The 15,221-nt window shown below is 35.6% G+C and overlaps 3 protein-coding genes across 5 annotated transcripts in view; 2 read left to right on the top strand and 1 right to left on the bottom strand.

Moving 5' to 3' along the window:
* The window catches only part of LOC129576197 (ras-related protein Rap1), a 14,605-nt gene extending 8,503 nt beyond the window's left edge, over window positions 1–6,102 (top strand). The window contains exons 1-5 of one of the 2 annotated variants that reach the window (XM_055460895.1): window positions 2,298–2,415; window positions 2,606–3,015; window positions 3,105–3,233; window positions 3,335–3,487; window positions 3,840–6,102. In XM_055460895.1, the coding sequence (XP_055316870.1) occupies window positions 2,833–3,015; window positions 3,105–3,233; window positions 3,335–3,487; window positions 3,840–3,929 (555 nt within the window). In that variant the 5' untranslated portion in view covers window positions 2,298–2,415; window positions 2,606–2,832 and the 3' untranslated portion in view covers window positions 3,930–6,102. Of the gene's footprint in view, window positions 1–2,297; window positions 2,416–2,605; window positions 3,016–3,104; window positions 3,234–3,334; window positions 3,488–3,839 lie in introns of those variants that run through there. The other variant, XM_055460894.1, reaches the window with a different exon arrangement.
* Window positions 6,103–6,757: 655 nt separating this feature from the next.
* On the bottom strand, window positions 6,758–7,547 carry LOC129576200 (ubiquitin-fold modifier 1). The gene is made up of 3 exons (XM_055460897.1): window positions 7,414–7,547; window positions 7,236–7,327; window positions 6,758–7,159 (listed from the first exon to the last, which is right to left on the bottom strand). The coding sequence occupies exons 2-3, from the start codon at window positions 7,304–7,306 to the stop codon at window positions 6,955–6,957; spliced, it is 276 nt and encodes a 91-aa protein (XP_055316872.1). The 5' UTR covers window positions 7,307–7,327; window positions 7,414–7,547; the 3' UTR covers window positions 6,758–6,954.
* A 68-nt stretch (window positions 7,548–7,615) lies between these two features.
* On the top strand, window positions 7,616–12,485 carry LOC129576190 (mesoderm induction early response protein 1). 2 transcript variants are annotated; one of them, XM_055460878.1, is made up of 8 exons: window positions 7,616–8,278; window positions 8,483–8,723; window positions 8,809–9,415; window positions 9,510–9,614; window positions 9,975–10,061; window positions 10,121–10,197; window positions 10,502–11,209; window positions 11,282–12,485. In XM_055460878.1, the coding sequence occupies exons 2-8, from the start codon at window positions 8,508–8,510 to the stop codon at window positions 11,390–11,392; spliced, it is 1,911 nt and encodes a 636-aa protein (XP_055316853.1). In that variant the 5' UTR covers window positions 7,616–8,278; window positions 8,483–8,507; the 3' UTR covers window positions 11,393–12,485. The 2 variants fall into 2 exon arrangements, with proteins under 2 accessions (XP_055316853.1, XP_055316852.1); XM_055460877.1 differs by having other exon boundaries at window positions 7,759–8,278; window positions 9,474–9,614.
* Window positions 12,486–15,221: the final 2,736 nt, after the last annotated feature.

Raw genomic sequence — 15,221 nt, 5'->3', positions numbered from 1 at the left:
CTCATTCTCCTCCTCACATTTCCTCCTCCTCAGAGTTACAGTCCCTGCCATCGTATTACTTTCTGTTCGCTTGTTTTATTTATATTATCGCATATTTTATTTTCGTTTGATATGGAAAACCGTCGAATCATTGAAAAGAATGCAATCGCAGTATGGCTTGACAAAATACCTTCGAATCAAATCGCTTGGTTAAACGAACAATTGCGGTGAATGCATCAAGAATGTGAGAAAGGCGATTGATTGTCTGAGCATACAAAATTGTTTGATGACACGGACCAAAAGATTTCTTTCTTTACAATATGCTTGATTATGTTCGACCGATGAAACAAAACGACATAAATAAATACGAGTTACAACAATAATAACAACCATCGCTGACGCACAGAACTGTGTATTAACACAGAAATCCAGTCGATGTCCCCCTCTTCCACATCTCTCTCTCTCTCGCTCTCTCTCTCTCTCTCTCTCTCTCTCCCTCTTTTCGACAACAGCTCCGAACCTAAGCATTCAATACATGTAAATCCAACTGATTTCGTTTCGGCAAATTTTTTTCTCAGTTTGTTTGTTTCACCATTTGCAAAGCACCGGTTCGGAATCGTGTCTCGTTGTCAATAATCAACAGCCACTTGTTTATTCTATCGCTTTTCTTCATTTTTCGTATATAAACTTCTCTTTCTGTTTCCTCTTCTTCTTCTTCTTGTCCGCTTCGATTTTGTTGTATTGTCTTCATCGTTTTGCAGCGTGTTGGATTTTCGTTACACATGCATGCATTCCATAGAAAGATTATTATTGAGAGCGAGAGAGATACAGTTGGGCCTGTTGCTGTTGTTATTGATGTTCACACACAAAACACCGAATAACACAGCAATTCATCGAATGAGCGATGAACGCGATCGAAGCTCACAATCATATGGCTATGGAAATTGCATTGCATTGCTCTCGTTCGATCGACTAAATATTTTGCCGCTGTGCATTGATAAAGTATTGCTCATCGAATTAAACTAACGAATGAACGAAAAAACACGGAATGAAATCAACAACAACTGCAACACAAAGAAAAACCGAATAGAAAATATGCATTGCAATGTACCACGCACATCAATTATAGGCCATAACGAAAAAAATATCGCGAACACAAGACAAAATGGTATGACGATATGGAGAGACGAACGAAAGAAAGAAAAATTATTAGAAAATTAATCTCACTTTTTTTTCAGTTTTTATTTGAAAAATACATCTAGTTGCACTTTCATGCTAGATACAAATGGGTCGTTTGCGAGGCAGCTAATTGATTTAAAAGCGACAAATTGCATTAAATTTGATGCAACCGACACTTTGATTTTAGTATGGCCTTTCGTTGTTATTTTCATTGAATGTGCATGATATTTCCCATGCGAATGGCAATTTTTTTTTACGACCAAAGAACTGAAATGATTGAATTAATCTCTAATTTTTTATTGGAATGTGCACAGTCCATTTGCAAATGAGATCGTGATTTTTTCGTCTCATATTCTTTTGTCTAATTATCGAGAAAAAAAAAAGTGAAATCGACAGACGATCAGGCGATTTTTCTTCTAACTTCCAAATTGTTGCAAAATTGTATTCATTGTTTGAGCTCTCAAATTACTTGCTCGATGCATGGTGTGTGTGTGTGTGTATATAAAAGGTGAAATTCGTGTTGGATTCGTATTATTTCCAGCGATATTATTATGAGATGCCACGAATTCAACTGTTGCTTTTGCATCGATTAGCGTCAGCACGAGGTATGAAAAGTCATTTCGTGGGAATGTATGACGTAGTCGTATGTGCATGCACATGCTAAACTATGACAACGGCATTTTCGACGCTGTGTCGGCATGTTCTATACCACCGTGTGGGTACCGCGTGCAAAGCAATAAATGTTCCCTATCGCCCAGTGTCGTGTGCCGCCCATTTCATTTCACGTTTAGATGTGTGTGTATTTGTGGCTGTGTGCTGTTGTTGTTGTTGTTGTTGGTTTTTTTCGCTTCACTCTTTTTTTTTACTTCAGATTGTGTATTTGGAACGCTTACAATGTATTATTAGTTTTGTCGCTTTGTTTAATAAATCGGTTATATCCAATTCGATGATCAATAAAGTCATCATCAAATCCTGTGCTCTCTCGGTACATTGATGAGTGTATGCATGGCATTTGCTGGGCGTTTATATGCGACAAACAAAGACAGAAGCACACACATACATACACCCAGAGCGATAAAGAGAGAGAGAGAGAGGAAGAGGTCAAATCTATGCGAGTGAAATTTTAATTCTTTTATATGAATACAATTTTTTGTTATTGTTCAGTTAATTCATATTCAGTTCGGGTACAAGCTTGAATCGTCGGCTTGCGGTCGAACGTTTATCTAATTTACATCCGTCCTGATTCTTGTTTACGAAGTAATTTATTCATGTTTTCTTTTCTGTGTATGGTGTGCATGTGTGAATGTGTGAATGTTGTGTAAAAGAATTTGTTTTTTTTTTTGTTCCTCGCTATTTTCAACTGAATTATTGTTTGAAGCGCATCGACGGAGTGCGTAATATTTTATTAATTAAATGTCGTTTTTGTTTCGTTTGGTATTTGTCAAAGATTTCAACTTGGACTGGTAGAACAAACGTGATCGTTTCATAGAATTATACTACACTGAACTACCACACACCGAAGGGGTGATCCAACCGAGTACAGTTAAATAGCGGAAGTGCATAGCAAAAGTGCACGAAAGAGTAGCAGCAACAGCAGAAGCGAGATACAGTCAAAGTCAGTCCGATCATCAGAATTGTGTTGAAGCGCCGAAACAAGCGACAACCTACAACAAAATGCGTGAATACAAAATTGTCGTCCTGGGCAGTGGTGGTGTTGGCAAATCTGCGCTCACAGTGCAATTTGTCCAAGGAATTTTCGTAGAAAAATACGATCCAACCATCGAAGACAGCTATCGGAAGCAAGTCGAAGTTGATGGACAACAATGTATGCTCGAGATACTGGATACAGCTGGCACGGTAAGTCGTCACAATTTCCCCCTTTGTCGTTTTTTTTTTTTCTTCCGAAATCCGAATCAATCTTCTAATCTCGTATTGTTTTTCCTCAGGAACAATTCACAGCAATGCGTGACTTGTACATGAAAAATGGCCAGGGATTTGTTTTAGTGTATTCAATTACCGCACAATCAACATTTAACGATTTGCAAGATCTAAGGGAACAAATATTGCGTGTCAAAGTGAGTATTGGAATGTGATTCCATTCCCCTTTTTCCATCGATCAAATTTCCGATTTGACAATGCAACTGATGTTCATGATCATGATGGATTTTCATTGCAGGATACCGATGATGTGCCGATGGTACTGGTAGGCAACAAATGCGACTTAGAAGAAGAACGAGTGGTTGGAAAGGATTTGGGAAAAGGTTTAGCCAATCAATTCAATTGTGCTTTTATGGAAACATCAGCCAAAGCTAAAATTAATGTTAACGATGTAAGTTCAATTTGGAATAGGAAAAATAACATCGCAAATCATCAAGAAAATAACGAGGGGCTAATTTGTTGTCGCGAATCAAAAAAGACTCACATAGTTCTTAAGTGACATATCAAATTTGTATGTAGTCAATTTTAAATAGTTTGGTTCAGTGATTCGTGAGTTCATATTAAAAGATTGGTTCAAAACTCGAGATTCTTCACACAGATTCACAAGACTCTCGTAGCTGCCAATATTTTGTCTACTAACTATTGTGAGAATTGCACTGACCCGCATTACACATAAGCCCTTCGGAAAATAAATCATTTAGCTATGCCGACACTAAATGCATTCTTTCCTTTCTATTCCACAGATATTTTATGACTTAGTGAGACAAATAAATAAGAAATCACCAGAAAAGAAGCAAAAGCAGAAGAAAAAATCGTTGTGTGTGCTTTTATAAATTAATTGCTGCAAGACGAAACAAAATGAAGTCACATATTAACCATCAGCTACAACAAAACAAACAAACACACACACACAAAAACAAACACATACATATACATAAATAAAATCTCATTCAGAAAAAAAAGTCTACACACAAATAATTAAAAGAAAGAAAAGAAAAGAAAAAATCAAGCAACAAATGAATAAAACCGATCATAAATGCAAAACAAGTACGATTTTGAGTGGAACAAAATTCTAAAAGGGAATAATTCAATCCAAATGGATTCAAACTGTAAAGCCAATCACAACAAGAGGAGAATAAAACAACAAGAATAACAAAGAGAACACAACAAATGATTTAAGCAAATAAAATAAAATTGAAAGAGATAAGCGGGAGAGAAAGAGAGAGAACCAATTTATGGAAAGGAGAAACAATGTGAAATTGATTTTATGAATAGAAGTATATTGTAATTATGTGTAGTAAATGAAAGCACACTACTCAATCAAATCATAGAAGCAACAAACAAAAACAAAAAACGCGGAAAAAAAACAAAAGATTAAGAAAAAAAGGATGTCATAATCTCAGTGTGTAAATTCGAACAATCTACAAGCGCTTGCAATGCTGCAAATAGAAAATAATTTTTGTTGATTCAACGAAATACCGTCAAAAAGTATTGCGCCTTCATTTCATATTCAATATTATGCAGAGACACAAAGAAACAATGATTCCATGATTCGTTTTTGATTTTTTTCTACCGAAATCATAACAAACATTTTTGCTCTCTGTGAAACGCTGAACCGACTTTTTCGACGATTTTCGATGCATTTCGTTGTGAATTTTCGAAGAAATTGAAAGAGCGAATTTCTGACCAAATTGAAAAAGCGAATATTGAATTTTCTTCACAATTTTCCCGATTTTTTGTTAAATTCGTCGAAAAATCATAGAAAATATGAAAAAAAAAATCTTCACCGATTTTCCCCCATTGCATCAAAAGATTTAGAAATTGAAAATGAATTTAGGTTGTGTGCTTCATCCCGATTTGCACACTGTTGAAAGAAGAAAAATATCGCGCAACATGCTTTTATTGCTTTTTGTCCCATGTTCAAGTCTTTTATCGTCCACTTTTGCTATTCATTTCTTAATTCTTTTCCTTTTTTTTTTAGTTACTTTTGAAATTTGCTAAAAATAATGAAAATTTTATTCACAAAAAAGGAAAAAAAAAAACAAACAAACAAACAAACGATTCCACATTTTTTTTCAGACGGCATCAATGTGATTGGCTATAGTGCAATTGTAAAACGCGCACAATCAATATGCGAATGCGTTCGATGTTTTCACTCATTTGTATGTTTGCATTTTATGTATATGAATCATACATTTTGAAGTAGCTCTTTTTTATATTCCATTTCATCCTCCTCCCCTCACACACTCCCATGAAAACTATATATCATGACCACCAACACACACACACAACAACACAAATGCATTTGACAAATAATGAGACAAACAAATGGGTTCCAATAGAATGATTAAAACCAAATTGGTATGAGAATGAGAGATCCCCAAAAAATTCATTGAAGAAAACGAAAAGAAAAGAGAAAAAAAAGCGCGTTGAATCCCTTCCCGTTCTTGTTTATTAAATGTTAAACGTTGAAAAAAAAAAAATAATAATTTGAAAACAAAAACTCAAATGAAAGAAAAATTGTTTTACTCGTCGTAAAGTCTAAATTGCCCTTATTTTGTATTCAATGGTCAGTGTTTGACATGGAATTAAAACGCCGAGAAATATGAAGCAAAAAAAAAATGAAAGAAAAAAAAACTTTTTACCAAAATCGCCTTTCACTCACAACTCAAATATAATTTACTTACTTTTTAAAGGAAAAAAAATATAAAATTGAAAGATAAAACAAATTGTAAAATGTTCGAAATTAATTTAGATTTGTTCGTAGGACATTCTTCTACTCAACAAAATGATAGAGAAAGAAAAATGTCTACGACAACCAATTTATCGATCTTTTTTTTTCTCCCGTTCTTCTTTTTTTTTTGTAATGTTTTAATGTTCATATAAATAATACAAGAAAGAAAAAAAAAAACTGTTAACTGAATCCTTTTTTCATTGAATATAAAAAAAATATGTAATTCATAGGTATATTATAAAAATAAACAGATGATAAATAATGAGAATGAATTATATGTTGTCATGAATTCGTGCATTGTTTCTTTATCTCAACGCTTAATTACATGAATATCAGAAGAAAAAAAATCGCTTTTTCTATAACGTTCTTCTCAATTTCTCGTGAAATGGACATCATCATTGAAAATTGTATAGCAAATCCTTTGTGAATGGGATCGAAACTGAAATAAAGGATAGAGTAAAGAAAAAAGAAATTACAAAAACACATTGAATGACGCACGATTTTCAACAAATAAAAATGAAACACAAATTTTCACACATTTTATTTCAAGTAAAAACCCTGAAATTGTTGAAGAGATGCAAACACAAATTATTTTCGATTTAGATCTTTTTTTTATCATTTTTTCTTTTTTTTTTTGAATTTTTTTATATTTATATCATTCGATTAAATAATTTTTCTTGACAAGCTTTGAACCGTTCAAACATAGCAAAAAGTAAGTATTGATATGCTCGTTATGGGATTTATTTCGCATTAATGAACAAAAAAAAACAAAAACAAATAAAAATTTCTATAGAAATTTGATTTATCAAACATCAAATGTGTAAATTTCATCTTATTTAAGTACAAAAATGTTTTTTTTCTTTTTTAAAGAAAATGAGGAACCGAAAAAAATAATCAACAACCGCAAGTGAATAAAACAGTTTTCGCTTTTATCGGAATAAAATCGCTTTACGCGATTTCCTTTAATAAAGTGATTTGATATTCATGAATAACTAAAACAGCGTTCAATTTGTTTAAATACATAATAAGAGTTTAAATATGCGTTTGGAATTTGAGTGTTGCAATTGGTTGCCACATTGTTTCGTTCCGATATTTATTCCGAAAGATCTAGCTCAAAAATATTCCTAAACCTCAATGTGTCCGACACGATCGCGTGGAATCAAACGCAATTCCGAACCATGTTTCATGAAAACATTGCCAGCTGTTTGTTGTGGATTGATACCGATACCGTCCTCTGTGATGATGGCTGTTGTCGCTGGATCTACTTTAAATTCCTCGGCAGCAAATTTAACAACAGCTGTGAATGGAATGCTCGCAAACACGCTAAACCTGTGGAATAGAAACCAGTCATCGAACACAAATTAGCAAATCACAACCACTGATTCACATGTATACTTTCACTTACACTTTAAACGGCAGCTTTGGATCTGATGTTAACGTAACTTTGAATTTAACTTTTGAGTCGTCTTCACTCATTTTGAATAAATATTTGCAAAACTGTGTGAACAGATAAAATCGGAATGAAAGATAATTTATTTCCATTGAATTACAGACAATTTTATTGTGAAAAATCATATATTTACCTATTTCTCCAATGTGGTTACTAATCGAACGAAATAATCGGAGCGCTGCTGAAAACAAAGTTGTTAGGTCTGTCGATGTGTCACAGGTTGAAGTGTCTGAAATGTGTTAAAGTCATTTGACGTTGATTCCCCCTTATTTTCCACCATAATTCGGTTGGTAGCTCTGCGTAACAATGAATGCGAGCGCTCATGAATTTGATTTGATTTTGGTTGGATGTAGTGGCATGACTGCTTTATGGAAGCATCCAATCGATTTGTATGTGTATGAGTGTCTGTGTGCAAAAATGCATGTAAACCATCGAGTCATTTGACATTTAAACCATTGTAATTTTATACACTGAAAGCCAAAATCTACCTATGTTTCGATTGGTGCCCATGTATTTGTGTGGCTGTATAAATTGTGTGAAGACATTTGTTTTTTTTGTTCAATCTGAATATTTTGTATACAAAACTCTTTCATTTTGGACGATTATTTTATGCGCGTTTTCGACTTTTCGCCACACAATTCGCACCGATTTATTTGAAATAAAATTCACGACGAAATCGTTAACGAAAGCGATCGCATATCTAAAATTGCGTTTAGTGAAGTGTAAACAAAGCCTGAAATTCACATGTGCATGCATTTTTTGAATGCATAATTTATTTCGTATATGCAGCGGACGGTTTTTTTTTGTTTGTTTGTGAGCGCGCGTGTTAATTTTTTTGCCCAAAACGGCAGGCAACCCAAAATTTCCGAACAAGAACGCAACCCGTGCAATTGGTGATTCGTTGCTTAGATTTATGGAATTGTTATTCGCTTCCTGCTATTCGCATATTTTACTTTGTGTGACTGCAACATTTATTGGCGCCCCATTGAATTTCACGGGTAAATACACAAAACAGCCATTTGTTCACCTTTTCCCCACATAAAGAATCCATTCACTGTGCCCAATCACTGTTAAAGTTGACTGTGTCGATTGTGATCGGAATCAACAAATCGAGAGACTCGATAGGTTTTGCCGCCAATAATTTTCCGCATACTCAATGTCATTTTCTAAAACCAAAATTCCATGTTTATTCCAAATGCTAGATTGCTGCTGGTTTCTAAAGTGAACATGTCGTCGAGGAAAAACACAAACGAAAGTGCATCCAGTTCGAGGAGTAATCGAAACACTAGCTCCGAACTCAATTCCAGCGATGATAAACTGTTTGAGCCATCGCTGGAAATGATGGTCAATGATTTTGACGATGAAAGTACCCTTGAACTGGAAGAGAAAATGGCATCTACCGAAGCTCAAGATCCAAATGCTGAATTGAATAGTTTACAGAAAGTGAGTAATTTACATGATGAATCGACTATTGAGTTATGTGACGAAATTTCGAATTGTTTAATCATAATTTTCTTTTCTGTTGCAGGAAGGAGACATGCCAATCGAGGAACTTTTAGCATTATATAATTGTGTACCACCGACAATCCAAACATTCTCATCATCGAGTGGAGGGAAACGACGATCGAAAACATCACGTAATGCTGGAATTGATAAAACGCTTATGCCACCGCCTGATACGCCGAAAACCTCAACTGATACATCGTCCAGCGAAAAGGCGAAAGATGAACAATCCGAAGGTGCTGCAATAGCTGAAACAGAAACACACACAAAAACAGAAACAGAAAAAGAAACAGAAACAACAACAGAACTACAACCAGACACTAAGCCTGAATCAAATATAGAACTAGAGACACAAACGAAAACCAAACCGAGCACTGATGCAACTGTCAATGAAGAGAAAGAATCGAATGAAGAAAATCCATCCGATGAAAGTAAACACGAAAATGACGAAGAAATTAACACATCAAAAGTGGACAAGGTACAGCCACCAGAAAGTGAAATTGAAGAGGAGACGAAAGGAGTGTCAACGGAAACGAATAGCAGCGACAAGGAAAATAGTTCAAAACATGAAAACGAATCCAATGGTTCTGACCATAAGGAGAGTACTGACACAGTTGCACATGAAACTAAAGGTAATGCCGAAGAAAAATGCTTTTCGAGCGATAAAATCCATATTTTCGTATAATTTAGAACTTGAAATTAATGGAAAATTAACTCGAATCACAGATGACGATAAAGACAAAAAATCACAAACTGATTCAATTATCAAGAACGAAGAACACTCGAAAAAGGCCAACGACGCTGAAACCATCGAAGAAACAGTAGACGAAGGTATTTTAATTACTAAAGTGAATCCAATTATGATACATTGTCTACCATTCATTGATATGATTTAAATCATAGCGATTTTAGGAGAAATCTTTTAGAAGAAAAAATATTTTTTTGGTATCAATCGAATCAAATTTATCAATTGTTGTTACATTTTTTTTTCATTTCGAAAATGATAAATTTCTTTTGCTTAGTAAATTAAAACTATGTTATAATTCTAAATGGATAAAAATGCAATTGGAGACACTTTTTGCACAATTGCCATTCATTCATTGATGATAATCATTGGACTGATTTATTTTGATGGGAAAAACTTAGGTCTCACTTTCTCTCTCTCTCTCTCTCTCTCTCTCTCAACTACAGATGACGACGAATCTGAAGAAGAAGAATCTGAGCTGAAAAAATTGTATCCTGAAACGTATAAACCCAATGAGCCACGATTATTACGAGGTAAAGGAAATGACCAGTAGATATTCCTGCAAATATTAAATGTAAGTTACTTTTCGCAGCCAATTCGCAACCAAACAGCGATGATGAGGAAGAAGAAGACATTGATTACAGTCCAGAAGAGGATGAATTTAAAAAGGTGACAAATACAAAGCAATAAAGTTTTATTTCTTTTATATTGAGCCAAAGAAAAAAAACAAAATTCCGAAAAAAATCAGTTTTTGATTTGAAAATTTTCATGAAAGAACGGCTGAGATTTTTCACAAAATATTGGCGGTGTCAAATTTTGTCTCTCTCGCATTAACTGATGTCCTGCCTCGTTGACACACTGGCTATCATTATTGCGAGCGAGTACACGTTATTTGTAACCACCAAAATCTCTTTCCCGAAGAAAAAAAAAAAACAAAATTGATAATAATGAAATCGGAAACTGTTTCTTATAGAAAATAATGGTGGGAAGTGAGTATCAGGCGCAAATACCGGAGGGTCTTTGTCGATACGATGATGCACTGCCGTATGAAAATGAAGATAAACTAGTGTGGGATCCGTCCCAATTACAAGAATGTGATATTGAATCGTATTTACAAAAGGCAAGCATACCGGTAATCGTGGGTTCACCATCGTCCAATTCACCGGCATCGCCAACGTCACAGAGTTTACAACCGAAACCGCTAACATTGCCAAACGGATTACATCTCCGTGACGATGAGGGTTCATTATTCTTGCTGTTACAGTGTGGTCATAACACAGAGGAGGCATTGCGTCGAAGGCGATTGAATGCAACAATACCTCAGACAGCGGTGGCAGTAGCTGCAACGGCATCAAATCAGTCGCCATCCATCGAAAATACGCTGTGGTCAGAAGAAGAGTGTCGTAACTTTGAGAGTGGTTTGCGTGTGTATGGCAAAGATTTTCATGCGATACAACAATCAAAAGTGCGAACGCGATCAGTTAGCGAGCTTGTTCAATTTTATTATCTATGGAAAAAGACCGAACGACATGACATCTTTGCGAATAAGGCGCGTCTTGAAAAGAAGAAATACAACCTACATCCTGGCCTCACTGACTACATGGACCGTTTTCTCGAGGAACAAGAAAATAATGGTGGCATCAGTATAAGCAACTCATCAAATAACATCATCACCGGAGTGGTAAGTGTTTTAAAATGGAACAAATCAGGAGATAATGGATTTAAATTAAACACTCTTGTTATTTGTTTACAGTCTCATGGAAACAACAATGGAAACGAGCGTACAAGTCGTGATCGAAGTATGTCACCGGTTATAAATAGTTTACTGTATACGGATTGTAAGCGTCAACGAATGTCTGAGTAAGGGAAATAATCGTTTTGATGCAGCGGCCACATCATTTACACTCATCAGAATCACACACACACACATACACTCACACTCAAATACATCAATCGTCTCCGATGCTGTAAATGAAAAACACTCCTAAAACATCACATACAGGATCTGGAAGATCACTTAAAAAAAAAATTCACCCGGAATCCATCATAAAATGATGCTCAATCAATAGCATATTGTGCGCAATCAATGCCAGCCATATAACTTGAGAAGCACTTCACTAGACGCTATGTTTTCTTTTCTCTTCTTCTTCTTCTTCATCGACTATTCGTCTCCTTTCTCTTCCCCCTATTCGTGCGCCATATAAATTATCTCTTAAAAGCAGTATACATAGAATGGGCGACACAAGGGAGTAGCAACGACAATTCAATTATTTGACTGTCATGTTAATGCAGATGATCGTTGTTGTTTATTGAGTTTGTTTTTTGGGGGTGACAGCGTACGCAAGCAATCCTGAGTTTTCAAATTCCGATACTGATTCACAATGCCAATATGTCACCTCAGCTCCTGAACTATACAAATACGAATCAAAAAAAATAGACATAGAAATTATGTGCTTTATGTTTCGGTTAATTGATTTTGCATACGGAGAAAAAATTGTTATTCTTGTCTCATCGATGAAAATCGGTTGCTTCACTGTTTTTGTTATATTTCCCATAGAAAAATTGTGACAATGTTTTTAAACTTTTATTTTCTTTGTAATCAGCTGGATCTGTTTTGAAGCTATTTAAATGACACATATATATTGAATGCATAAATAACCCATCGTCATCATAAATCCGGATTCGGTGTCAAATCGACCCTACAAATACTTAAAAATCAAAACGAAATTGAAAACAGAGCACCTAAACAGTTAAAACCGTTTTGCCAGTGTATTTTTTTATCATCTTTTTTTTTTCCTTTCACAAACATCCAACTACACATATATTAATGAACAAATTTAAAGTAAAGAATGACGCGTTAGAATTTATTTTAAGCAAGAAAATGAAAACAAAAAAAACTATTATATTTCGTAAAAGAAGAAAACTGAAAATAAATAATTACTAGAATCGTAAAAAAATCGCCCCATTTTATTATTATTCTGTTGGAAAAAGAGATTAAAAAAGAAATACCCTGCTCATCGCGAACGTGGTAAGAATTTTATTAATAATTTTATGTTAAGTAAGAAGTGCCAATATTTGAACATCACGTTGATGGAAAATTGCTACTGTTGTAACAGCAACAACAAAAAAATAACGACGACATGTTTTACCATGATGTTATTCACCGCTTCAGAAAACCGGAGATGAGACAGAGAGGGAGAGAGAGAAAGAGAATAAGTAGTAAAAGTATTTGACAATGTCAAAGCCTACGATACATTTGATGTTAATGTTTCAAGAGATTCAGTGCACATTCAACAATGCAGCTAATTTGAAATTCGAAGTTTGCTACATTATCCATGGATGCATCCGGTGTTTATGTTGACAGCAAGGTAATTTCAATGATTGATGTGGCTACAACTCTATTTTGAGAACATGTTGGCATATAAAAATGCCAAACATGAGCTCCCACTCGCTCTCTCTCTCTCTCTCTCCCTCTCTGAGTTTCTCTCTGCCTACGCAAACGCACGTTCCACGGAAGATACAGCTGCAGTTGTCCGTGTTGCACGAGCACAACAGTCACAAGAGAAGCGATAGGCAATGGGACAGAACAAAAAAATATATATGGAAATGAGTTGTAGGGAAATGCATTCATAGCTGCAATGATGTTGGAAAAAAAAAACAGTGTACTAAATAGGCAGCAGCAACAGTGAAAATATTTGTGATAATTAACACACAGGGATACACTATGGTTGAATGGTGTAAACGATCTTAAGTGCACTTTCGTTCGGTTTAAATGAAAATCAACACATCGAACGAGAAAGTGCCGAAAAACGGAATGTGAAAATGCGCTCGTGAGAGAGATGTCGGTGATGGGAATGCAACGCAAACTAAAAGACATTGCAAGCAGTCGAACTAACAGAAAATCCGTATACACACACACAGAAAAAAACTATTGTATTTAATGGTGCAGAGCATGGGAAAAACATCATTGGCACGGTCGAGACGAGTGTTACAGCTATAAACATTGAAGAATCCTTGTTATCGTCTTTGATTTTTTTTTTTTTTTTGGTTTCGCCTCTTGAGCGCCTTGATATTTCCCTTGTTTCATTGCAACGGCAAGTCAAAAGCACCCGGCATGCAATAGAAAACGTATAGTCGAGTCAAGTCGGCACTCATTCATCGAAAACAATTACTGAGAGCCGTTATTTTCTCCATTTTGCATAGCAAAGAAGAAGAAGAACAACAACAATAACAACAACATCGGCACACAGTGTTTATGCAAACCAAATATGGATGAAGGATATGCGAAACACACAAAAGCCATTATTGTTCGTTGTATCCGAAAAAAATATGTCAGCCTCGAAAGAAAGTGGAAAAAAGGGAGAAACGTAGATAAAACAAAACAGTTGAATGAACAGCATTCCCATCAGTATAATTTTTTAATGTACCACGCATTTTATGTGTGTTGGAAACTCGACTTTTCCAACTTTTGTCGTTCGCTTTTCTTCTCAATTCGGTCATCATTAGATGGCTTTTTGTCATTTTTGCTTTGAATATTTACGGCTCTGCCGTACGAATGAGTCGCTCACCGAATTTCATTCACTTTGTTCGCATTGCTTTCTTGTTTTGTATGGAAAACTTCATGGAATTCAATGACTCAATATGACAAAAATTGAAAAGCAGCACACAAAAAAAAAAACAACAACACACAGTGGAATCATCCCCTATTTTCATGTTGGTTTTCATTGTCTACACCTTCATGTTAGACGCGCAAGAGTGCGCGCACAATACACATGAGCATCACCGAACGCTACATTTCTGCCATAACTCGTCGTCATAGTGTCTTCTGTAACAAAACGCATTCATCGCACAACTCGTGCGCTCGCACACGATCTCTCCTTTGATTCGGCCGAAACAACAGCAGCAGCAGCAGCAGCAGCAGCCGCGGTGGCAGCGGTGGCGATGGCGATGGCGTGTATTCAATGTGCATTGGGTATTCACTCATGAATAACGCGTTACGTCGTCCATCGACACATCAACAGCAACAACAGCAGCAACAACAACTAAATACGAAATGTTAAAACGATTGCAGCAAACACAATCAATTCATCCCTTATTTGAACTCTTACCCGCACGCAGAGACTATTTTCAGTGCAATTTCAGCGACGGTGCGAGTTCTGGTCGATGGAAATCATCATATTTTGGAATTTTTTTTTTGTTTAAATATTCGATGAATGGTTGAAATCATCAGAAAATTCAAAAAAAGTAGATGATATAGATACTTTTCCATTTGGCAAAAATGGATCGTTCCCATTAGAGTTCCTACCACTAAGATATAGTCCCTGCATCGTTACAGCATATCCTGACTATCGTAGTATCTCCCGTTTGATTTGATATGTTTGGTAGCGCGCATCTCAGTATGTGTTGTGTATATACCATATATATCATTGTTTGTGTGTATGTGTGCGTGGCGAAGCGAGGATGTGTGTGTGTTTTTATGTGCGGCAAGGAATCGTGGAAATGGTGAAATCGGTATTTTATGGTAATCGTAGCAATTGTGTACTGTACTATAGATATTCGGTGTTGTGTTCTATTCCGTGCACAGAGAGTCAAAGTACATGCTGCACTGTGTATACGGTAAAGTACATTGTGAGTCGTTTAGTAGACTCTCTCCCCCTCTCGTGTGTTTCACATTTATTCGTATCGGCTTTGGT

This window comes from Sitodiplosis mosellana, unplaced genomic scaffold (assembly GCF_009176505.1).
Source record: "Sitodiplosis mosellana isolate CC-2019 unplaced genomic scaffold, AAFC_SMos_1.0 Smas_scaffold_6181, whole genome shotgun sequence".
In the NCBI taxonomy this organism is placed as follows: domain Eukaryota; kingdom Metazoa; phylum Arthropoda; class Insecta; order Diptera; family Cecidomyiidae; genus Sitodiplosis; species Sitodiplosis mosellana.
Note: the sequence above shows the minus strand (reverse complement) of the source record. Positions and strands in the feature narration are given on the sequence as shown.

What these genes read in the sequence shown, in the direction of transcription:
- LOC129576200 (XM_055460897.1), bottom strand. Translation starts at nt 7,306, where the DNA reads ATGAGTGAAGACGACTCAAAAGTTAAATTCAAAGTTACGTTAACATCA. An exon ending in CCAAAGCTGCCGTTTAAAGT is followed by an intron (nt 7,160 to 7,235) that starts GTAAGTGAAAGT and finishes TCTATTCCACAG; the next exon opens with GTTTAGCGTGTTTGCGAGCA.
- LOC129576190 (XM_055460877.1), top strand. Translation starts at nt 8,508, where the DNA reads ATGTCGTCGAGGAAAAACACAAACGAAAGTGCATCCAGTTCGAGGAGT. An exon ending in TGAGCCACGATTATTACGAG is followed by an intron (nt 10,062 to 10,120) that starts GTAAAGGAAATG and finishes TACTTTTCGCAG; the next exon opens with CCAATTCGCAACCAAACAGC. An exon ending in AAGAGGATGAATTTAAAAAG is followed by an intron (nt 10,198 to 10,501) that starts GTGACAAATACA and finishes TGTTTCTTATAG; the next exon opens with AAAATAATGGTGGGAAGTGA.